General features: G+C 36.6%; 2 protein-coding genes across 2 annotated transcripts; both read left to right on the forward strand.

Moving 5' to 3' along the window:
- Positions 1-2,372: 2,372 nt before the first annotated feature.
- On the forward strand, positions 2,373-3,609 carry LOC127118692 (zinc-finger homeodomain protein 2). The gene has a single exon (XM_051048943.1). The coding sequence runs from the start codon at positions 2,549-2,551 to the stop codon at positions 3,362-3,364; it is 816 nt and encodes a 271-aa protein (XP_050904900.1). The 5' UTR covers positions 2,373-2,548; the 3' UTR covers positions 3,365-3,609.
- Positions 3,610-10,780: 7,171 nt separating this feature from the next.
- Positions 10,781-11,625, forward strand: LOC127122438 (uncharacterized). Its single transcript, XM_051052778.1, has 2 exons — positions 10,781-10,798; positions 10,891-11,625. The coding sequence occupies exons 1-2, from the start codon at positions 10,781-10,783 to the stop codon at positions 11,623-11,625; spliced, it is 753 nt and encodes a 250-aa protein (XP_050908735.1).
- Positions 11,626-25,000: the final 13,375 nt, after the last annotated feature.

Below are 25,000 nucleotides of genomic sequence, written 5' to 3' on the forward strand. Positions count from 1 at the left end.
ATCGTAAGGTACAGTGTACTTAAGTAGAATACGAAATATGGTAAGGTACCACACGCTTAAGTGATTTTGGCATATTATAAAATATGGGCCACATACACTTAAGTGGACTTTCTAGCTTGCATCCCACACAAGTGGTTTTATAAATAGAACCCTTGTGCAGAAGCATTTGTGCAGTTGCAATTTTGTTTCTCTCTCTCTCACTCAAAGCCTTCATTCGTAGCAGCTAGCACTAAGATTGAAGGAATCCGTTCGTGTGGACTGAGTAGAGGCGTTGTCACCATTCAACGTTCATGATCGCTCCGTAGATCTGCATCAAAGGTTTCAATCGCCACAAGAGGTAACGATTCTATCACTATCATGCTCATTCGTAAGGACCACTAAAGGAGAAATTTTTTAAAATTCCGCTGCGTTTTGGATCGCTCTTCTCCTTCAAGTAGACCCGAGGAACCATTGATTCGTTTCTAAAACAATTCAATGACCCAATTTGGGAAACTATGTCGTCCCCAATCCACCCAACCCCAACGACCTAACTACGATGACATGGACACTGAACTCCATTATGGAAGCGCTGTTGGCCAGAACCCCTCCAAATATTGGGAACAAATGATGACACATCTGAATATCGTTGGAACTTCTGCCGGACCTTCCCACCAGCCATCGTTCGATCAGGTCAGCACACAAAGAGCTCAAACACCTCAAGCGAATCGTGAAAGACCTCGGAGACAAACTAATGCATCTGAGTGTGGAACAGGATGGCGTTTTGATCGGACCGGTCATTAATATATTGTCAGTCCAATGTAACCAATTATTACCACATGAATATTTTTTTACATTATTCTTTTTTATCTAATAAATAAACAAAATTAAAAAAAATTAAAAAAAATACAAGGGGTGTATGCGCCAGATGAATTGGCGCATACACCATATGCACAACTAAGGCGCCAGTGGCCTTGGCGCCTCCCCATGAGGGCCAATGCATGCGCCAATGCTATTGGTGCCTCCTTTGGTTGCTTAGGGGATGCGTCAGTTCATCTGACACATCATCTTCTAAAAATGGTTATTTTGGTTTTTTTTTGAATTATTTATTATTTTTGATTTTTTTTTAAAAATGGTTATTTAAAAAAAATCAATTAAATAAGTATATGTTGATTTAAATTTTAATATTTTGTGATAATATTTATTAATGAAAATAAACTATTAAAATTTATAAATCAATAATTTAAAAAATGATAAAAATCTTTTCTTTTCACGGACTAAGGTAATCGTAGAGACTTTGAAACAAGTTGCATTTACGTGTAACAAACTGTATGTCCTAACCTATCTATCAAACTCACCGTAACGAAACAAAGAGAAAAGCTAAACCCACAATAAAAAAAAATGACAACATTGTGACATCATATCCTGTCGGAGAAGAAGGGCACGTAGGTAGCTCCCATAAATGTAGACAGATTTATTTATTAATTCGTCCGAAATCAACTCCATGTTTTCATTTTTTTTCATTGTTCCCCCCTTCCCCCTCCCTCCCTTTACAATTCCTCATTTCTCATTTTAGCACAAACACATTACTTTTTCCTTTTTCCACCAACCATATTATTCTTCCCCTCTCTCTCTCTTCTTTTCACTTATATCACTTTCTTTTCTCTCCTTACACTCTTTGCTATATATGGTACCTCTACACCTACTCCACTTTGCTTTTCATCTTTCTTCTTTCATCTCTTTTTACATCTCCTCTATCATTTTTATTTTTTTCCTAAAAATTATATTTTTTTTATAAGAAAAAAGGTAGAGAAACGGATTATTATAGGGTTATATAGCTGGTTAAAGTAAATTTAAAGTAAAATGTCTGAACAGCATCATATATGTACACATGTTAATTATGTAATGGCAAGTATTTAAAGGCAAACACCTATTTTCTGCCACATTGGTTATTCATGACCACATCCTATCTTTCACCTCACAAACAAAAAATAATAATAATAATAATAATAATTGCACTAGACTATATAACAAATTAGTTTTCTTATAAAATTTATTAAATAATAAATGTCAAAAAAATAAATAAATTACTAACTATTATTATACCATATTAATGTGGTCCAAATATAACAAAAAAAGATATGTCTTTACAAAAGTCCATATCAACATTATATTTTGTTGCACTTTTTATTTATTTATATATTAAAGTTTATCTCTTTTTATTTGAGTATATTTTAACACTCATTTTCTTAAAAATTATTACAAGTGTTTATTAATATGTTTTCAATTTTTTAAAGAATTAATATGTGGCATTGTGTGTGCAAGTGAGATTAAAGAAACAAAATTAATATTATTATTTTTATTAAATTAAATTCAATATAAATGCTATAAGTAAATATACAAAGTGACTTAGCTTAGTTATTATTATCCCTGGGTGAAAGTGTGAAACTGAACTCATGTAGATCTTCATTCTCTTCTCTCAATTTCTCAAACACTTAACTATAGATAAATAAATAAGCAAGATAAAATAATTAATTAATTGTTGAGAAATTATTTGTCTTTGAAGAGTGAAATGGAGTTTGATGAACATGAAGAGGAACATGAAGAGGAGATGGAGATTCCGGAAACACCGATGCCGGTGCCGGCGAGTTACGACTCACTCGGAAACTCAGCTTCACGGTCGAAAATCTCCGGTGGAGTTGACGGACGGAAAGGTAGCGGTAACGGTAACGGTAACAGTAACAGTGGCGGTTTTTCCTCAACGGTGAGGTATAGAGAATGTCAGAAGAATCACGCTGTCAGCTTCGGTGGCCACGCCGTCGACGGTTGCTGCGAGTTCATTTCCGCCGGTGAAGAAGGAACGCTTGAAGCTGTGATTTGCGCTGCTTGTAACTGTCACCGGAACTTCCACCGTAAAGAGATCGACGGAGAAACAGTTAGTTCGTGTCAGCGGCAGCAACCTCCACCACCGCCGCAACCATACCACCATCATCATAACCAATTTCCACCTTACTATCACCGAGGTCCTCCTTCTACCTCCGGTTACCTTCACCACCACCTAGCAACTCCGGTGGCGCATCACAGACCTTTGGCTCTCCCGGCTTCTGCTTCTGGCGGCGGATTCAGCAGAGAAGAAGATGATATTTCAAACCCTAGCAGCAGCGGCGGTGGAGGTAACGGTTCCGGTGGATCAAAGAAAAGATTCAGAACGAAATTCACGCAGGAACAGAAAGAGAAGCTCTTAGCTTTCGCTGAAGAACACGGTTGGAGAATTCAGAAACAAGATGAAGCTGCTATAGAACAGTTTTGTGCTGAGAATTGTGTCAAGAGAAATGTTCTTAAAGTTTGGATGCACAATAACAAGAACACTCTTGGTAAGAAACCCTAATTTGTGTTATTATTATTCTAAATTTCTGATTAATTTCTTCCATGTGGTTGTTATTATTATTAAGCAATTTTGATCTCTCTAGCGAGAGTGATTTGTGTGAAAAATAAAAATAAGAAAAACAAAACAAAAACAAAAAATGTAGTATGAGATTTTTATGTACAAGATCAAGCTAGCTAGCTAGTTAGGGTTCTTATTCTTGTAAGTTCTTTATTTGGTTAATTAATTAAATAATTTTGTTTAGTTTATTTTATGGAACTTTAGTGAATTATGTTATTATTTGATAAACGAAGCTGGAAATCATTTAATTTCCAGTTTTGTAGTTAAGTGTTGATGTACTATTAGGTAAGAGATGACAAGCTTCTATTAATGTAAATTAATTATGTTTTATATGTATGCAAAGAGAGACCTAATGTAAATTCTAACTTAAATGAATCAAAATTCGATGTGAGTATTAAAATTCGAACTTTGATATTTAAGATGATGTACGTGAATTTCTAATGATTATTATCACATTATCGATGAACCCAGAAAAAGAGAGACCTAATAATGACAAAACAACCTAGTTTTCGGAAAAACATGGCTAGTGTTTTTCATCATTCATCATTATGTGTCTGAACAATTACTGAAACTCAGCACAAGAGTTTCAGCAAGTAATGGAAATTATGAGACAATGTGAAAAAGGACAGCAATCCAAAATTAGAATTAAATGAATGATTAATATATTGTAACAACGGTAATTTATTATGCATGGGCATGTAATATCCATCCTTAATTTTTTTAACAAAAATTGTTCCTATTATTGAATTTATTTTTAAAGTAAATTATATTCTAAAGAATCTTATATGAAAAATAATAAGCTGAAACTTTCAACGTGTAAGAGGCATGCAAAGGCAGAACTATTCTTAACAATCTTCAATGTTTTATATTGGAAAAATTTCATTAAATATTTTGATAAGGATAATATAGTTTTTTCAATTTGTTTCCCATACAGAAACATCATGGACATTAGACCTAAGTTGAACTTGTTTTTTTTTCAAACAAGGTGAATAATTGAGAGCATAAAAGTACTTCAACTCGATATAACAAGATAGTTACACCGTATAAGGATTTGCTAATTGATTTTAGTTGTTAAAGTGTAGTCTAGAATAAGTTAAAAAAAAGCTGTTGAAATTGAATAATGTAATGTGATAGTAGAGCATAGCATACCATTCTGGTATATGTTTTGGGAAGTGCGGTGGAAAAGTAATAATGCAAAGAACAAAATAAACTGAGAGTGAGTGAGTGAGTGGGTATTCACGCGGCAATATCGTACACTGTTTCACTGTCTAGTCACAGAAGACAGCCTTGCATTTCAGAACACTGCAGAATACAATGAAGTTTTTTTTTTTCATAATAAATTATTTTAAAAAAAAAACTTTTATCGTGTGAAAAACTTTTATCGATGAAGAATACTATGAAATCTATTTTTGTCGTGTGAAAAACATCATGAAGAAAGAGAATGGTTGGTTTTTAAGGGGATAGGATCTAAACAGGATAAAATCTAATGAAAATTATGCCAACTGAAATATGTTAAGTAAAGTAAGAATTCTTTTTAAATATTTTTTTATAGATTTTTTTATAATTATATTATTATTGTTTATTATATTTTATATTTTAAATTAAAATACAAAATTAATGTTCATCTATTTTTAAGAATTAATAACAATATACTAAAAAAATCTTATGAACATTGTCTTTAAATTGTTTTCATATCATCTTTCAAATAGTCTCGTAAAATTTATGATGTTATTTAAGTTTGAATAATTTAGTGGAATAAATATTTTGTTTTATTGATCTTTTAATTTGTTTAAATATATATTCAAATAAAATAGACTTTTGAATAGATTAAAGACTCAATCAAACTTTCGAAAAGATTAGGCTCAAACATAAAAATAATATTATAATATCCTACAAACCTGACTTAAGTTCTAAGTGATTTATCATGTGAGACTTAGACTTGACAAATAGGAAAGAACACAAAGTTAGGATAATGAAGGAAATCATATATTTTTTCATCAATTTTTAAATGTATAGTAAATAAAATTTGATGTTACTAAAATTATCTTCGATTTGAGACAAGATGTCACACACAATATTGAGATTATATGTGAGACAATGTGATATAAAAGCAGCAAAGAACAAGATAACAAAACAAATAACACTGATTATTATTAGTGCAATTCGGTCAACATCACTTGCGTTTAGAGGGCATCAATTCGATGAAAAGAAATTCACAAAATCAATAGTCAATAGTACACAATGGTCTCATCTGAACGTTTCTACTTCACTACCATTTTTCTAATATTATTTGTGAATTTCAAACCAAGCTCCTCCTAAATCTGAGACCCTACACTTTCATTGAAACACTTTCCAAGTGTTTGCAAGATAAGTATTATATGTAGCATGATAAATCACAATTATAACAAAATACTATGTCCTTCTAAATTAAGAGCGACACTCAAGGATAAAGTATTACAAACAAAATTCAAATACTCAATAGAAAGAGAATACAAATAACTTTGTTTTTGTTCTCAACAAATTTCTTACCCTTCCTCTTGGATTTAATAGTGGACACATCCCTTTCAGCTGTCTTCTTATGCTTTTGGGGGAGTTTCTGGCATATAAACAACATTAGCCTCCTTATTCATTTTTCATTAACTTCCTCAATGACATGCTCTTGTTAGTGGCATATTGACTGGCATTGTCTTTGTCAACTTCATTAGCAATTTCTTCAAATTCAACAATACCCTTTATATTGTTGTTGACATTATTCTTGACATCGTTCTGGTTATCTTCAACAACATTCTTTTTAGCTTCCACAAATTCTTCTATGTTTTCATTTGCATTATTTGTAATTTACGAACTCAGAGTCACATCATCCTTCTTAATGACACCTTCAATGTTATTGATATCTTTATTAACATCATCATTAACACTTTCATTTTCCTCTTCACTACTTCCTATTTCATCTTCCTTGTTGTTTCCAGTGCTCTCGTCTTCATTGATTTCTTCATATATGTTTTTTTTCAATATCTTGGTTTTGTTTCTCATTGTTATTTACTTGTTCTATGACATCTACACCATCATCTTGAATGGACTCGTCGTCACTATTGTTGGTACCTCTATCTTCACTAAAAGCACCAAACACATTCTTATTAACATCTTGAACAACATTTTCACTGACAGTTTTAGGGTCAACTACAATGGGGTCTCATGCATGGGTTTAATTGAAGCAGACTCAACATTCAAAAGAGCTTCTATAAAATTCTCATTGGGAGGTTATCACAAGCATTTAGGGTTTCAATAGTTTGATTAAGATTGTCAGACTCATTATTTCTAACTTTTCTCATCTTTATGTTTTGATTCACAATATTGACTATCGAAACACTACTAGAGATAATAGGTTCAGAAGATTAACCTTGATATTTGTTTGGATGCACAACACTGATAAAAGCAATGTTGAGGGGAACTCCAACATGGGAACTCTTGGTGTTGACTTTATTCTGAGGATGGGGGAGTCTCCTAAATTTCTTTAGTCACCTTTGAGGTTTCTCTATCACTAGTCCCAACATCGGTTAGGTCAGACATAGAGAGGGGGACGCGATCACTAATCTTTTTCAACTTTTTACGCTTGTTCTCTTTAGGATTTTCGAGAGGAGAAATATCTTTCGTTTGACCATTGAATTTTCTCCTTTCATGATACATTTCATACGCACACCATGGACATTAGTAACAAATTCATCTGCTTTGGAGATCTTATTCTTAATCTTCTTTTCAATCTTGTCTTTTTTAAAAGTGTTTAGCCTTTGGCTAGTTCCAACCATAGTCACAGAGAGACTCATAGCTTAAGGGTAGGGTAATGGTTGGATAGTAAAATGGAGCGCAAAAATGAAATGTCAGAGTGAATATTATCTTTTTGAATATTAGTAATTTTGCCTCACTATTTGGCTGAATAACACATGCAACGTTCCTCTTGATACAATTGGGCTTGAGAGAAATGTATTGGGCACAATTGCATTTTAGCTAGACATGCTTTAATTGCTATAAGCCAATAATACAAAAATCTAAGGATGATCTAAGTTTTCCAAAATGAATGGCATCCATTACTTTCGTGAAAATATCAGTTAGTTTTTTTATCTGTGCTAACATGAATAAAAAAGATTATCTTTTCTTCTACAAGTTCTCTAATAAAGTGATGTTTAATGTCAATGTGTTTGGTTCAGCTATGTTGAACATGATTTTTGGAAATATTGATAATACTCATGTTGTCACAATATAATGTAATGATATCTTGTGTAACATTGTACTCTTTAAGTATTTGTTTCGTCCACAAGAGTTGAGTGCTCCATGCAGCAATGTACTTTGCCTTTGTAGTGGACAGAAAGACACAATTATGCTTTTTCCTAAATTACGACATTAGCTTGCTCCTTGGAAATAAACGTCCACTAGAAATGATTTTTCTATCATCAATAGTATCTACCTAATAAACAACACAATATCCAACCAAAAAAGAGTTGGTTTCAAATGAGTACAAAAGGCCATAGTCAGATGTTTTACTTATGTACTTAATAATTATCTTGATTTAAGTTAGATGAATGATCTTAGGATTGACTTGATAGCAAGAACATACACAAAAATAAAAAAGCAATGTTAGGATAGCTAGCAATGAGATATAAGAGACTATCAATCATACTCTTATACATGTTTTGATCAACAGTCACACCTTGTTCATCTTTAAAGAGCTTGACATGAGTGACAATAAGGGTATCTTTGTGCCTTGCATTATCCATCCCAATTTTATTCAGTATATTTCTAGCACACTTGCTCTGAGATATAAAGATGTCATCCTTCATTTTCTTCACTTGAAAAATAAGAAATTATGTGAGTTCACCAAACCAGTTTATCTCGAATTCAGATTGCATTTTTTGAAGAAAATGTTTTACATTCTTGCTTGACATTCCACCAAACACAATGTTATCAATGTGTATCTGAACTATCATGGGATTCTCTTCATCCTTCATCAAAAATAGATTTTTTTTCAATATGAACATATCCATGCCTAATGAGAAATTTAGTGAGTCTATCATGCCAAGATCTAGGAGCTTGATTAAGTCCATAAAGAGATTTCTTAAGTTTGTAGACATGATTTGGAAAACATGGATCAATAAAACCTTTTGGATGTTCAACAAAGACTTCATCTTCCAGGTACCTGAAGAAGGCACTATTCACATCCATCTATATAACTTGAACTTTAGGAGATAAGACACTCCAAGTAACAATCTAAGGGCTTCAAGATGGGAAATCTGAGCGAAGGTTTGATCAAAGTCAACCCCTTCAATTTGAGTATAAGCTTGTCATTGCCTTATCACATGGATATTTGATCATACATTAGTTTATTTTGTTTTGCATAGATTACTTGAGTATTGCTTCGTGTGCATTACATCTTGTGGCGATCTTATGCATCCTCTCTGTGAGTTGTTTTGTTGCTTTATCTTAGTATGCATGTTGTTTATCCTTGCTTACTTCCTTATTCCTTGTTTGCCATACTCCCTTAGGATTTGACTTCATCTTGTGCAAGATAAGTCATTAGACCTTAGGATTCTATCCATGCATGCTAATATTAGGGTTTTGCTTAGTCTCCCATATGCTCGACTTTAGGGCCACTATTGCATGACAACACTAGGGCTTTATGTAGTCTTCCCTTAGTATTTTCTTCTTTCTTTTGCATTAGACCTTATTTTTCTTAATCAAATTCAAAACAATAAGCCATAACGAGTTGGTTCACATGTTACGAGACTTAAGTAATAGGAGGGTAACGAGGCGGTACATTCTGTTTACCGTTATTTCTCTTATTCATAGCCTTTTATTATGGACCGATTCTCAAATCTTTTTCATAAAAGTAGAGAAGGAACAGTGTCCTTGCATTGGGATTAACTCATCACTATCTACAACAAAAATACAAACGAAATCAAACTCTTTTATCCCTCTTGGCCCTTTTTCTTTTGCAAACCTTTTTCTTAACAAAGGATGTGTTATTTCCATCCTGCGCAATGCGACGTATAAGTCCCCAAAGGTTGGGCAGTAAGTCGTCAAAATGCTAGAGTGTGAATGTAACATTATCCACCTAAAAAACACAAACAAACCAACTTTTGAGGTGAACTACGAATGCCCTGATCCCTCACTAAGGGGGTACGTAGGCACAAAGGTTCACAACCACGTCGGGCGCATTAATAAAAACCTTTTATTTTTATTTGTAAGTAAATCAACTTTCTACCATGCATTGCATTCCCCCTTATCTTTTAAGCTTTAGACTTAGACACCCTTTGAATAGACAAACTTGTGTGGATATCGTAGAGTACTACGGACGTGAGGGGTGCTAATACCTTTCCTTTGCGTAACTGACTTCCGTACCTAGTTTTCTTTAGGGTTTTCTCGATATTTTTCTCTTTTTCCTTTTGGAATAAATAAAAGTTAGGTGGCGACTCTATTTTAATCAAGTTAAGTTAATCAATAGCTTACACTCAGAATTTTCCCGCCGTGACAGCTGGCGACTATGTTGGGGAAAGAGGCAATTTCCCTAAGCAAGTCAATCCTAGCATTTGTTTGTTTTGTTTCTTTGGGTGTTTATCTGTTTATTTCTTTATTTTCAATTACTATTGTATATATGTTTGCATGCATCTGCATCTGGGATACCTGGTTATATACACTGTTGTTATGTTGTTGTTTTCTTGGTGGGTGGATTGATACTATTAGGTAAAAGGCCCAGTACCCAGGCCATAGATGTCACTTAGGAAACCTAGGAATATAGTGGAGACATGACGGCTATTCAGGTGTAGATCTGTTTAGTGCGGTCATGTGAGCCACACACGGATGAGGTGTTCAATGTGGGGTGCTATCGTTATGCATACTATGCTGCTACTATGATAGTACTTTCACACAGACCAATGAATGTGTGGACCTTTCGACCTTACCCTGACCAGTTTTTACCCGTGAGTGGGATGGGAATTCTTGAATATGTACATGCTACAAAATTTTGGTACTGGGTTCCTTGGTATTTCTCGGTTGACGTCGAACTTTTGGTCTATGATATCCGGTTATTTCAAAAGACAAATAACAGAAGTTCAGTGTTCATCAACCTTGATCTCACTTGCTTGGGTGACACACGCATACATAACATTCATTTTATTTTTGTATAAAAAATAAGCTAACCCTGCATACACATATCATTTCTAGGAAAGTCAAAGTTCTTGTTACTTCTTAAGATTTCAAACAACAAAGATACATGCACGAGACTCCTCAGAAATAAGACCACCTACACCTTCTCTCCATTTGACTTATCTAGGCTGCGAGGGTTGAGTAAGAGATGGGTTGACATAAATGTTAAGGCATTCGCAAGTGAGTATGGGAACATCCTGTTATTTTTGCATTCGGGGATTGATGACTAAACTATTAACACGTTGCTGCAATTCTATGACCCTGAGCTACAGTGCTTCACCTTCCAAGATTACCAGTTGGCTCCAACGTTGGAGGAGTATTCTTCTCTTCTCATAATTCCTATCAAAGAGAAGGTTCCATTTATGAGTGTTCCCGAAGAGCCAGATTTTCAACTGATTGCAAATACCCTTTATTTGGGTATAAGAGAAGTTAAAGAGCATTGGAGTATGAAGAAGAGTGGTGCCTATGGTCTCCCTTTGAAGTTCTTGGCAGACAAAGATGATTACTATGCTGATAATGGAAGTTGGGTGATTTTTAATAGACTGCTAGCTGTGATGGTGTATGAAGCTGTATTATTTCCCGATGTGGAGAATTTGATTAGTCTAGCTGCTCTTTGCATCTTTATAGGAAGGAACCCTGTTCCTACTATTCTCGCTAATACTTATTATGCTATTCACACCCAACATGGAAAGAGAGGTGAGGTGGTTTGTTGTCTACCTTTGCTTTATAAATGGTTCTTGATTCATCTTCTTGTAAAAGGACCATTCGTAGAAACACAAGGTACTTTGAAATGGTCCAAAAGGGTGATGGTTTTGACTTCTTTTGATATAACATGGGCTAATGTTATGCATGTTACTAACATGATCACTAGCTGCGGGGAGTTCTCTAACATTCCTCTCATGGGGACGGAAGGGTGTATCAACTATAATCCTGTATTGGCTATCCGTCAGTTGGGATTTGCTTTGAGACATGAGCCTAAAGCTCGAGAGATAGAAGCTTCAGTTTGATTTGCTAAGAAGGAGAAACCTGAGTTGTTGGAAAGAGTGAAGACATCTTGGCGAAAAATCCATAAGAAGGGTAAGGTGTTCTTTGGACCAAAAGAGAATGTGGCCTTGCATCCATATGTGGCATGGATCAAGAAGAGGGTTGAGGTGCTCAAGATACCTTTTGAGAGAGAAGAACCATTCTACAAACAACTTTCTCAGTTGAATTCTGATGAGCCTGTCATGATACCTATTGAGCATTATCGACAATTACAAGCGGAAAACTACCAAACTCAAGCTAAGAAGAGATGGGGATGCAACTCTACCAGATTGATCAAGAGAAGAGACAACTGATGCACAAGCTTAAAGATGCAAGAGGAAGTGTTCCTACAAAGAGGCAAAGGCCATAAAATTTAAGAGCAGCTGAGCACAGAAACGAAGAAATGGAAGAGCTAAAGAGAGAATTATTCAAAGCACAACAGAGGAATCTCAAATTGGAAGCGTCCAAAGCGAAGTCAAAAGCTGAGCACAAGAAAGAGTTGAAGATCCTGGAAAAGAAGTTGCAATATGAACAAAAGGAAGTTGGTAGAGTCAAAGGTGAAAATAAGAGACTTGATTTTAATCTAAAGGAACGCCAAAAGTACCTTGACAAAGCTCTTGAAGAGAAGAAGAAACTTGAAGAAGAGGATGAGAGTAGAAAAGGAAATCCTAGTGAAGACTGTGATAGGTGCGACCAGTTATGCAGAGAGTTCCAGTACATAGAGGTTATGATGCGTCACAAGGACCTTCTCATCAAAAGTTTGATTGAACAACTCGGACATGAAGACACAAAGAAGTTGTTCGAGGAGTCCAAAGCTTGAAGCCAGAAGCATTTGAAGACCGGACCTCTAGATTATCTAGAGATGACTGGTTAGCTTACTTTTGGTCATATTTTGATGTTTTGTACTTTGTGACCACCTCCATACTTGTTAGACGGGGCACCTATCTTTTAGCATTTTTATCTTTACTCTATGTTGAACTCAGTTGTGTTCTTGTTCTGATGATTTTAATGAGATGAGCAGTTATTTTCAGCAGTGTTTCCTTTTATCGCCTATGGTATTTTGTTGTTATCATCTTAATGAGAGAAAAAATTTGAGTTCTTGGAAGTGATAAAATATAACATACACATAACATACACATTTCATGCATAAAAGGTTATTTGTGGCCGGTCTTCTTATCTCTGCTTGGTTTTCTTCTGTAGAAAGATTGCAAATTCTAGTTTTCATCGCTACTCAACTCGTGCCAACGAGCAACAAAAAATGGAACAGATACAAGCAGACATGGCAGCAATGCAAGAGCAAGTTACCGCGCAGATGAGTCAGTTCATGGAGCTAATTTAGAATATGGCAATCAGGCAAGAAGAATTGAGGGCGATTGTTCTTAGGACCACTGAAGGGAATCCATTTGGTGAAGACGATAATGAGAATAATGGGAATCCTCCTCCCCCTCCTCCTCCTTCTCATCCGCCCACACCTCAACATGATGGGAATCCTCCACCTTCTCCGCCACCTCCTCCTCCTCCGACACCTCCGCATGTTGGGAATGTCTGTATCAAAAATCCAACTAAGCAAGTGTTGGCTCATCCTAGGAGGACCATACAGATTCCTCTGCAAGAAGATGATCAATATGAGGATTACTATTCCAATGCTAAAGAGAATGTTCTTGATGAGAAATTTCGTATGCTGGAAGAAAGGTTGCGTGCTATAGAGAACCAAGATGTCATTGGGATGTATTTCAATGACATGGGTCTTGTTCCCGGGCTTAGGATTCCAAACAAATTCAAGGTACCCGAGTTCATCAAGTACAATGGGGAATTCTTGCCCAAAGACTCATGCGCGTGCTTATTTCAGAAAGATGTCTGCATATTGCAATGATGAGAAGATGTTGATGCATTTCTTCCAAGACAGTCTGTCGGGAGGATCTCTTGATTGGTACATGTCTTTGGAGAGGGCTAATGTGAGAGAATTGGTGAATGACTTTGTAACACATTACCACTACAACTCTAATATGGTTCCCAATTGCACTCAGTTGAAGAATTTGACACAGGGGAACAATGAATCCTTTAAAGAGTATGCACAGAGATGGAGCGAGTTGGCTGCTCGAGTTCAACCTCCATTGATGGTGCGTGAGCTTGTTGATCTATTTATGGGAACTCTTCAACGTGTTTACTATGATCGTTTGGTTGGTTGAAGTGGGTATCAAGCTTGGTAAGATTCAAGTTCCTAGTTCTGGAAGTTCATCGGATAAGGGTAATAAGCCTTTCACGGGCTTTTTGAAGAAGAAAGAATATTCTAGTGCTGCTTATGTTGGTAAAGGTAAAGGGAGAACCTATTCCAAACAAGTAGCTGATGTCATAATTCCTAGTGATGCGCCTCGTCAGTAAACTCATCAACCTAGACAACAACAACAGACTACTCCTCGCCAAAGAAATGCTCAATAAAGGACTAGGGGTCCTCCTAGGAAAATCACTCCTATGCCTATGACCTATGCTCAATTATTTAATTATCTTCTCCAGATCAACTTGATTGAATTGAGAAATTGGATAGTGTCAGACCCTCTCCCTGCCAGTCATGATCCAAATGCCAAATGTGTTTTTCACTCTGAGGGGGTTGGGCACGACATCAAGAGCTGCTGGGTGTTCAAACACAAAGTGTAAGACCTTATTGATAATGAGACTATTGAGTTTGAATCTCCTAATGGACCAAATGTAGTACATAATCTCATGCCACCTCATGGAGGTGCTACTGTGAGTGCTATTGAAGTGGATGAATAGTCAAACATGATCATGGATGTTAGTCTTGTGACTACCCCGCTGCCTTTTGTCAAAGAATATCTTTTAAAGATGGGGGTCTTTCCTGGTTGTACTGCTGATTGTGAAGATAATTTATATTAGTGTAATGGTTGTGATTGTATGAAGTTTGAGATTCAGAATCTAATTAACGAGGGGTCTCTACAGTTTGACTGTCTGAAAAAGAAAGTTGTAGAGGAAGTTGTTGTTATCACTATTCATGTGCCTCCAAAGGAACCCACTGTTCGTATTACTTTACCAGGCCATGTTCCTTATAGTAGTGATAAAGGTGTTCCATGGAACTATGGGGCAGAAGTATATTACCAAGGGTAAAAGGTTTATGTTAAGACTCCTAATTCCGATGTTAATGATGTTGGTGGAACTGGTCGAATTACTAGAAGTGGTCGTGTGTTCTCTCTTGTTCAAAAGACTCCCGAGGTAAATGATGAGGCTTTGGCTAAAGCCAAAGGGAATAGAGTTGTAGTTGAAGGAACTGATGCTGAGCCAGAACTTTTTGTTCCCGAACCTCCTGTGTAGAATACTCAACCTTCCAGTTCGAATTTGGGGATGCCATCTAATGAAAAAGTTGAAGAGCTTATGAGATACATCCAAAAAAGTGATTATAGAGTGATTGATCAGTTAAGCAAGACACCGTCAAAAATTTATATTTTGTCCTTGCTGCGAGATTCGGAAGCTCATAGAAATGCCTTGATAAAGCTTCTGAACACTTCCTTTGTGCCACAAGAGATATCAGTAAATTAGTTTGAACATGTAGTTGCGAGCAATGGTTTAGGTTTCACTGATTTTGATTTGCCTCCCGAGGGGAGAAAGCACAACAGAGCTCTTCATATTTCTTTAGAATGCACATGAGTGACTTTGTCCCGTGTGCTGGTTGTCACGGGATCGTCTTTGAATGTACTCCTAAAAACGGCGTTGATGAAATTGAACTATCAAGGGTTGGAGATTCGACCGAGTGATTTGATGGTGAGAGCCTTTGATGGGTCTAGGAGGGTTGTCTTTGGTGAAGTTGACTTACCAATAAAGATAGGGCCTCAAGTGTTTACTGCTAACTTCTTTGTTATGGATATACATCCGACCTATTGATGTTTGTTGGGACGCCCATGGATACATGAGACATGCGCTGTTACTTCCACGTTGCATTAGAAGCTAAAATATCCTATTGATAGAAAGATCGTCACTGTCTGTGGTGAGAAGGATTATGTGATAAGCCATCTTAACTCTTTCCGATATATTGAAGTGGAAGGGGAGATCCACGAGACCCCGTTTCAAGCGTTTGATGTCGTACATGCTATTAAGATTCCTCATGTTGAGGAGAAGAAGCAAAAAATCTCTATGTGATCATTCAAACAAGCCCAAGCTGTTGTGGAATCGGGAGACCCCGAAGGTTGGGGTAGAGTGTTGGAACTGCCAACTCAAAAGGACAAGTGTGGGATGGGATTCAAGTTTGATCAAGAATAAAGGAATCGGGAGAAGAATGGTATCCCCGAGACTCAGCAGGCCATTGACCCTATCAAGTTTATCAATGCTGGGAAGAGCAAAGAAAAGGATGCTTGTGTTGTTGAAGATGAAGTGGATAATGATTATGATCTAGAAAATTAGATTCACCCAACAGTCCCCAGTCAAGAGCTATCTAATTGGACTTCTTAAGAACTTGTCATGGTCACCCGCATGGAGGAGTAATTTTCATTGTTTTTCTTATCATGTCATAAATCCTATGTTCTGCTCAAGACATAGTGAAATGTTTTTCAAGCTACCATGTTTGCATTTGCAAATTTTATCATGAATAAAAGGACGTTTTTTGCATTCAAATATTATGATCCCTATCCTTCCCTTTATTTTTATGTTTACAAAAAAAAATCTTTTGGCAATGTGTTTGTTTTTTTTCTTTGTTTTGTGCTTTCTTTTCTCAAAAATAAAACCTATCACTATTGCAGATCCAACCCTACTTTTATACTGGATCCGCTGGAAGATGATTCCTCTATGGCTTTTTGTGATTTTGATCATCCGATTTACCAAGCTGAAGATGAAAGCGAGGAAAATTGTGAACTCCCTGAGGAGTTAGCCAGGCTACTGAGACAAGAAGAAAGGGTCATCCAACCACATGAGGAGTCTCTGGAAACTGTGAGTCTGGGTACTAAAGTTGAGTCGAAGGAGGTCAAGATAGGGGTTGTCTTGGAAGAAAGTGTGAAAGCGAGGTTGATTGAGATGTTGCAAGAGTATGTTGACATTTTCGCTTGGTCCTATGAGGACATGCCTGGGTTCGATACAAACATTGTTGGGCACCACTTTCCGCTCAAAGAAAAGTGTCCTTCCGTTAAGCAAAAACAAAGACGGACACATTCTGGCATGTCAAAGAAGATCAGAGAAGAAGTAAAGAAACAGTTTGAAGTTGGTTTCCTGTCAGTTATCATGTATCCACCATGGGTTGCCAACATCGTGCCAGTGCCGAAGAAAGATGGGAAAGTGAGGATGTGCGTGGATTATCGGGATCTGAATAGGGCAATCCCTAAGGATGATTTTCCACTACCCCATATTGATGTTCTTGTTGACAATACCGCTCATGCAAAAGTTTTATCTTTTATGAATGGGTTTTCTGGGTAAAATCAGATAAAGATGGAACCTAAAGATATGGCCAAGACTACCTTCATCACCCCGTGGGGGACTTTCTGTTATAAGGTGATGCTATTTGGGTTGAAAAACGCAGAGGCAACATATCAATGTGCGATGGTCACTCTCTATCATGACATGATGCATAAAGAGATTGAGGTTTATGTTAACTATATGATTGCCAAATCCTATACTGAGGAAGAACATCTGATCCATCTGCAGAAATTGTTTGAAAGATTGTGCAAGTTTAAACTGAGGTTGGATCCCAACAAGTGTACTTTTGGGGCAAGATATGGAAAGCTACTAGGCTTCATTGTTAGTGAAAAGGGAATTGAGGTTGACCCTGCGAAGGTTAAAGTAATTCAAGAGATTCTTGAACCAAGAACTAAGAAAGAAGTTCGAGGGTTCTTGGGGAGACTGAATTACATTACACAGTTCATTTCTCACCTCACAACTACTTGTGAACCCATTTTTAAATTGTTGCGAAAGAATCAGGCAGTTATTTGGAATGATGATTGTCAAGAGGCCTTCGACAAAATAAAAGAGTATCTGCAAGAGCCTCCAGTTCTTATGCCCCCTGTTGAGGGAAAACCACTTATCATGTATCTTACCGTCCTCGATGAGTCGATGGGGGTGTGTATTGGGCCAACATGACAAGTCTGGCCGAAAAGAGCATGTTATATGTTACCTAAGCAAAAAGTTTACCAGTTGTGAGATCAAATATTCACTTCTTGAGAAAACTTGTTGTGCTTTAGCATGGGCTGTTGGCGGGCTAGGGCAGTATATGTTGACCCATACAACCTTATTAATCTCAAAAGTGGACCCGATAAAGTATATCTTTGAAAATCCTGCTCTTATTGGAAGGGTTTCCAGGTGGAAAATGATTTTAATTGAGTATGACATTCAGTACACTATGCAAAAGGCAATTAAAGGTAGTGTTGTTGCTGACTATCTGGCCCACCAGCCCATGGAAGATGATTACCAACCAGTGAAGTTTGATTTCCCTGATGAGGACATTTTGTTTATCCAAGATCATGTGATTCTTAGACCAGAGGAGGGACCCGAGCCAGGATCACGATGGACGCTCATGTTCGACGGTGCCTCTAATGCTCTTGGGGATGGTTTGGGATGTGTCATTACTTCTCCTACAGGATTTCATATTCCTTTCACAGCTAGGATCTGTTTTGACTGTACCAATAATATGGCTGAGTATGAAGCTTGCATTTATGGTATTGAAGTTGCGATTGACATGAGAATCAAGATCCTCGAGATGTATGGGGACTCAACTTTGGTTATTAATCAAGTTAATGGCAATTGGGAAACTTGAAATGAGAATTTGATCCCTTACAAGGAGCACATCCTGAAACTGATTCCTTATTTTGATCAAATCACTTTTGAGCACATCCCAAGAGAAGAAAATTATTCCGCAGATGCTCTGGACACTTTATCATCAATGTTCAAGGTTAAGTGGGCAAATGAGGCTCTTTCTATCATAATTATGAGGCTGGACAAGCCAGCATTCTGTTATGCCACTAAAGAGGAAGCGCAAGATGAAAAGCCTTGGTTTTATGACATCAAAAGGTATCTTGAAAGTCAAGAATATCCAGAGGATGTTTCAATCACTGATAAGAAGACTTTGAGGAAACTTTCTGCCAAGTTTTTCCTGAATGCTGATGTTCTTTACAAGCGAAATCATGATTCTGTGTTGCTCAGATGCGTGGATAGACACGAAGCAGCCAAAATTATAGAAGAGATGCATGAGGGTTCCTTTGGAACACATTCTAGTGGACACACCATGGACAAAAAGATTTTGAGATCAGGATATTACTGGTCCACTATGGAGGCTAATTATTTCAATCATGCAAGAAATTGTAACAAGTGTCAGATCTATGCTGACAAGTTGCATGTACCTCCCTCTCCTTTAAATGTTTTGACCACTCAGTGGCCCTTTGCAATATGGGGAATTGATATGATTGGAAGGATAAAGCCAACTTCTTACAACGGTCATCGTTTTATCTTGGTTGCTATCGATTACTTCACTAAGTAGGTTAAAGCTGCATCTTTTGCAAATGTCACCAGACAAGTGGTCGCACGTTTCATCAAGCATAATATCATCTATCGGTACGAGATTCTTGAAAAGATTATTACTAACAATTGGTCCAACCTCAATAACAAAATGATGAAAGAGCTGTGCGAAAGTTTTAAAATCATACATCACAATTCTTCTCCGTATCGACCAAAGATGAATGGCATTGTCGAAGCGGCCAACAAGAATATTAAGAAGATTGTGCATAAAATAGTGGTGACTTACAAAGACTGGCATGAGATGTTTCCCTTGCATTACATGGGTATCGTACTTCAGTGCACACTTCGACTAGGGCTACCCCTTTTGCCTTAGTCTATGGTATGGAGGCAATTTTACCTGTTGAAGTTGAGATTCCTTCCCTGAGGATCATGACAGATATTAAGCTTGACAAAGCTGAGTGGGTTCAAAATAGACTTTATCAATTGAACCTAATTGATGAAAAGAGATTGGATGCCATCTGTCATGGTCAGGCGTACCGGAAACGGATAAAGAATGCTTTTGAAAAGAGAGTACGACCCAGAGAATTCCTGGTTGGTGACCTTGTTCTGAGAAGGATTTTACCTCCGAATCAATCTGATTATAGGGGCAAGTGGGCCCCAAATTATGATGGATCATATGTTGTGAGAAACATTTTCTCAGGTGGAGCCATGATGCTCACAACTATGGATGGGGAAGCCTTTCCACACCCCGTCAATGCAGACGCAGTTAAAAAAATACTTCGCATAAAAAAACCGTTTGGTCGACGACCTAGGCAAAAAAGGGCATCCCGGTGAACCAAAAAAAGAAGAGAGAAAAAGGATCGGGAAAAAATTAGGGATAAAAAAGAATAAAATAATGAAAAAGAAAAGTTTGTACACCCGCTAAGTTGAAAACCCGAAAGGGTGACTTAGGCAAAAAAATGGGTATCCCGGTGGATCGAAAACCCGAAAGGCCGGTCCAGGAAAAAATTAGGGATTTAAAGCGAATGACTGGGTTTTGTTGTAGGATTAAAAGCATATTTTTATCAAGAAAGTTGGTAACATTTGAAGGGTAGGGTTCAATTCAATCATCTTCGTCAGAAAGCAAGATATTGAGGAATGTCGAGGTCAAGAAAGTTATAGCATAGTCAGGATCCAGTGGAAATCCAGTTGCACATTGCCACCATTATACCTTTTCTTTTTGATGTTTATATGCAATTACCTCTTTTTAGGAATTGCTTCCTGATGTACATAGCCTATTTACAGGTCCATTGACTAATAAAATGAGTAGTTATTCAGAATTTTGTCTCTACTTTTTTACTTACTTTTACTATTTTGATCGCAAAGAACGTCCAATTTTTCTGACAAATTTTGCATATAGAAATATAAAGGTTTTGTTTCAAACGCATGACTTAAAAATAAATTTAATTTACTTGAGAAATGTTAGTGACCTGGCGAGGGTTGAAGTTGCCAATGCATGCCTGGGACACGTTGGTTTGTGTTTTTGGATTCGTTTGAGCATATGTGAATTTATTGTGCCAGCAGGGGCGCAAAGTGTTTGAGTTCATATCTCCCTAGTGAAGATTGCCTCAAATAGAGAACTTTACTCCCAGTGGAGTCTGCAAGAGTTTTTCCTCCCAAGTGAAGTTTGGTTCCTGATGTTTTCTATACAGGATTTGATATCCTCAGTATATTCTACTTTGTTAGTTCCTGATCAGTGGTCCTTCTTCCACACGAAGTTGAGTAGCGCGTAAAAGTCAGAGTTTGTTTCTCTTCCTCGCAGATCAAGTTGTTATGACAAGTTAATGTTGACTGACGCTTTCCCCGACAAAGCCCAATTTTGTGTCTCTACATCAGAGTTTGCATTGAAATTTAATTTCTCCAGCAGAGTTTGCAAATTATTCTTGCAATTCCTCACCAGGCTTTGCAACCTTTGTGTGGTAGACAAGTTATTTTGGTTTGTTTTCTCCTATAAAGATCAGTTCAGGATTTCTCTCCGAGTTTTCTAATTTGTTTTTGTCACGCCCCGACAGGGTGCCCCTTTTCATGCATCATATTGCATTGCATCTACCAAAAGAAAAAAGAAATAAAAAAAATCCAAACATGCATTAAGGCATAAGCTTATTTTGGCTGTTACCTAATGCTATTCATAGAAATCTTTCACCTATTGTGTGATCCTCTTGTGAGGTCAATGTTTGGTATTCACCTGTTGAGTCCTTTGTGGCTATTTCTCTTTGGCCTTGCGTTGGTAAGTTTTTGGTTTGATCTTGCGTTGATCATTCCTCTTTTGTTTGGACTTGCGTTGGTCAGTTTCAGTTTTTGATTTGGTCTTGCGTTGGTCATTTCTTCCTTTGGTTTGACCTTGCGTTGGTCAGTTCCAGTTTTTGACTTGATCTCGTGTTGATCATTCCTTCTGTTGTTTAGCCTCGCGTTAGTCAGTTGATCGATTTGGTCTTACGTTGATCGTTCCTTTTGTTGTTTGGCCCTGCATTGGTCAGTCTCTTTCTGTGATTTGATCTTGCGTTGATCATTTCTCTTTTTTGGCCTTGCGTTGGTCAGTTTTTGATTCGGTCTGGCGTTGATCATTTCTCTTTGGCCTCATGTTGGTCAGGTTCAGTCTTTGATTTGATCTTGCATCGATCATTTCTCATTTTGGTTTGGCCTTGTGTTGGTCAGTTTTAGTTGTTGATTTGATCTTGTGTTGATCATCTCTTATCTATCGTTTGGCCTTGCGTTGGTCAATTGTTGTTTGGATCTTGCGTTGATCATTTCTCATTTTGGTTTGGCCTTGCGTTGGCCAGTTGTTTGATTTGATCTTGCGTTGATCATCTCTCATTTTGTTTGGACCTTGCGTTGGTCAGTTGTTCGATTTGATCTTGCGTTGATCATCTCTCCTTTTGTTTGGACCTTGTGTTGGTCAGTTTCTCTCTTTGATTTGGTTTGGCGTTGACCACTTCTTCTTGGGTTTGACTTGGCATTGGTCATTTTTTTACATGGTTCTGCTTCTGCTGGGTTTGGAACAATGTTTGTTTCACCTAGATCATAAATTTTATGATTCTTTTGGTATTCAATCCCCTTCTACCTTGATAGTTTAAAACTCTGGTTTTTCTCTCTTAGGTTTAAGTTGATTGAATAGGGGCAGCTGTTGCACCCCAAAATTTCCTCACTTGGTTTTCAACCATCATATGCTTATTGCTTCTTATACATTGCATTTACATTGGTACTTGTGTGTGGGATCAAGGATTTATAGAGCTTTTGATCATTAGTTGGAGATGGAAGTTTCCAAGGAAAGTTGTGTGAGACCTCTTGCTCATGAGTATCTTATTGATTCAAGATCATTGGCTTTTTGAATTCTCCAAGAATCTTTGAGGAATCAGGGTGTGGCTTCAGTTACTTGTCCCCTAAGCCATTTGATCAAGAATTAGGGTTTTGGCCCCTTTCAAGAATTAAGTTGAATTTTCATCAAGACTTGGTTTCTTTGATCAATTGATGGCCCAAGGTATCAAGTATGACCATTGGATTCATCACAAGACTTCTCAAAGCATTGCATTGGATGATTGTTGAAATTTGACTTGATTAGTGAAAAAGTCAATTGTTGGTCAAAGGCCGTTTCTGACAAATGTATTGAGCAAATTGGTTCTCAATGGCTTGTATATGTACTAGGGCATCCTCATTTGGATCATGGACCTTTGGTTGGTATTATTTGATGTTCAGTGGCTTATTCTTGATTATTTGATTATTTGAGCAAAAGTCAACAAAAGTCAATTGTTGACCAAGTGGAATTTTGGTCAAAGTTGAAGTCAAAGATCATGTTTCAACATCATATGGATTTTGGTGGAAGAAATCCAAGGGAAATATGGTTTTGGAAGCTAACTTGTTCATGAAGTAACTTGGCGAAGTGGAACTTTTTCTAAGTGTAAAAGTTACTTCATAGTGCTGATTTTGTAAAATTCATAGCTTTCTCATTTTTTATTGGAAATTTTCAAACTTTATATGCCTGGAAATCTGGGAAGAAGACCTACAAGTTTTACATTTTGATCCAATGTCCAAAAAATTCTTATTTTGAGAGTTATGGAGCAAGACATTGTAGGTCAGTTTTGAGAATTATGGGTCATTTTCACCATTCAGCCATTTTCGAGGCTACTTTTGGGAACTTTAAAGGTTTCAAATAAATTTTCACCAAACATGAAAGTTGTAGGTCGTCTCAAGATCTTTCCAAAAAATTCAATAACTTTAGCTAACTCTCAAAATTGAGAATGTTATGGCCATAAGGCACAAGGGTGGTTTTTGTGAATTTACTAAACCCTAGTTTTGCATATACTCTATTTTCTCAAAATGTAGCCATTTTTTTTTGTCTCAAATCAAGTCCATAACCTATTTAGGTCGTGAATGAGAGTACCTTGCCTTCTATTTGCCCCATGCAACTATTTTGGCTAATTTTGCACTTAAAACCTCATTTTTGCCCAAAATGGTAACTTTGATGTTTCTCTCTCCACACTCCACTAACTTGTACCATCTTTTTCCCATGTACTACTGCACTTATGAGGTGTCCAAAATGCACAAATCCCCTAGCCAAGTGTGAACAAAACGCAACCTTGCTTAACAAGTTGATTTTTGGTCTTATCTTCCATTTATGCCCTACAACGTCTCTTTGCTTGCAATGACTCTTCTGCCTTCACTTTGGGGGCCTATATAAGAAAGCCAAGTCGTCCATTTAACAACACAAGAGCTCTCTCTCCCCTCTTCACAAAAAACCACCAAATTGATCTTATCTTTCTCCCTCTTGAATCAAGCCTCTTGTCCATAGTTTCTCAACATCAAAACTCTTTATTTGAGTTCAAGGAAGAAGAATTTACAAAAGTTTCTGGGTTTCTTTTGATTTTGGAAGCACAAGAGGGCAGTGGACTCTTTCTCCACTTGGTAAGCTTACAAAACCCTAACCATGGTATTTCAATTGCTGGAAATTGTTGTGTGTGTTCTTGATGATGTTTAGAACATTTTTCATGTTGAAACTTTCCATTGATTCTTGCTTGATTCTCTGATTTTTGGATTGGAAGTTAATTGATGAAAATGATTTTTAGCCCTCTTCTCGCCCAGATTTCTCTCTCATAATTCATCCTTTTGAAAAAAAATTCTAAACCAAAGTTGTAGATCTCTCTAAGATCTACAACTTTGGTGTTTACAACTTTTTATTTTATCAAGAGATGAAGGAGAAAAATGGATTGGAAGTGGCCTTGGTGAAAATCGTGAAACACGATTACAAGTGAAGGTTTTGATTTTTTTTGCTTTTGCATGGCCACGTGGCACGCCTTGATTCGCTCGCTTGGACTTTTGTCTTTTTCCATCCAATGATTGGGATATGTTTCTATTGGTCCATGCAGTTGGTGGGCCCCAGGCACGGATTAACATGTTGAATCATTTGACCAACTTTCTTTTTTTTAGTTATTCATTTTCTTTTATTTTCTTTATTTGTTTATTTTATTAAAAATATTTTTAATTATAAAAAAAATACAAAAAAAACTATGCGTTGAAATGTATTTGTGTCTATTTTTTATTTCTGATTTTTTTCTTCCATTTAGTTTGTTATTTTTGGTATTTTAATTGCTTAAATGTGTTTATTTTGTTATTTCTTTTAAATAGTTTGTGTATTTAATTATTTATGGCCAATTTATGAACCCTAAAAAAAATATTTTCATGTTACCTTGAGTTTTCTTGAATTTTTGGTGGTCTTGAACCAAATTTAGTTTTAGCTTTGCTTTGTTTTCAAAAATTGGCAAGATTTAAATGGTTTTTTTTTTAGGTTTTATGGCTTCTACATGAAGTTTCAATGTAATTCCTCCACTTCCCTTAGTCATAAAAATTCATAAAAATATTTTCTAACTTTTGTAAGATGTTAAGTTG

The sequence above is a fragment of the Lathyrus oleraceus genome, chromosome 2 (genome assembly GCF_024323335.1).
Source record: "Lathyrus oleraceus cultivar Zhongwan6 chromosome 2, CAAS_Psat_ZW6_1.0, whole genome shotgun sequence".
Classification (NCBI taxonomy): domain Eukaryota; kingdom Viridiplantae; phylum Streptophyta; class Magnoliopsida; order Fabales; family Fabaceae; genus Lathyrus; species Lathyrus oleraceus.

Coding starts and splice junctions, on each gene's coding strand:
- LOC127118692 (XM_051048943.1), top strand. CDS start 2,549: ATGGAGTTTGATGAACATGAAGAGGAACATGAAGAGGAGATGGAGATT.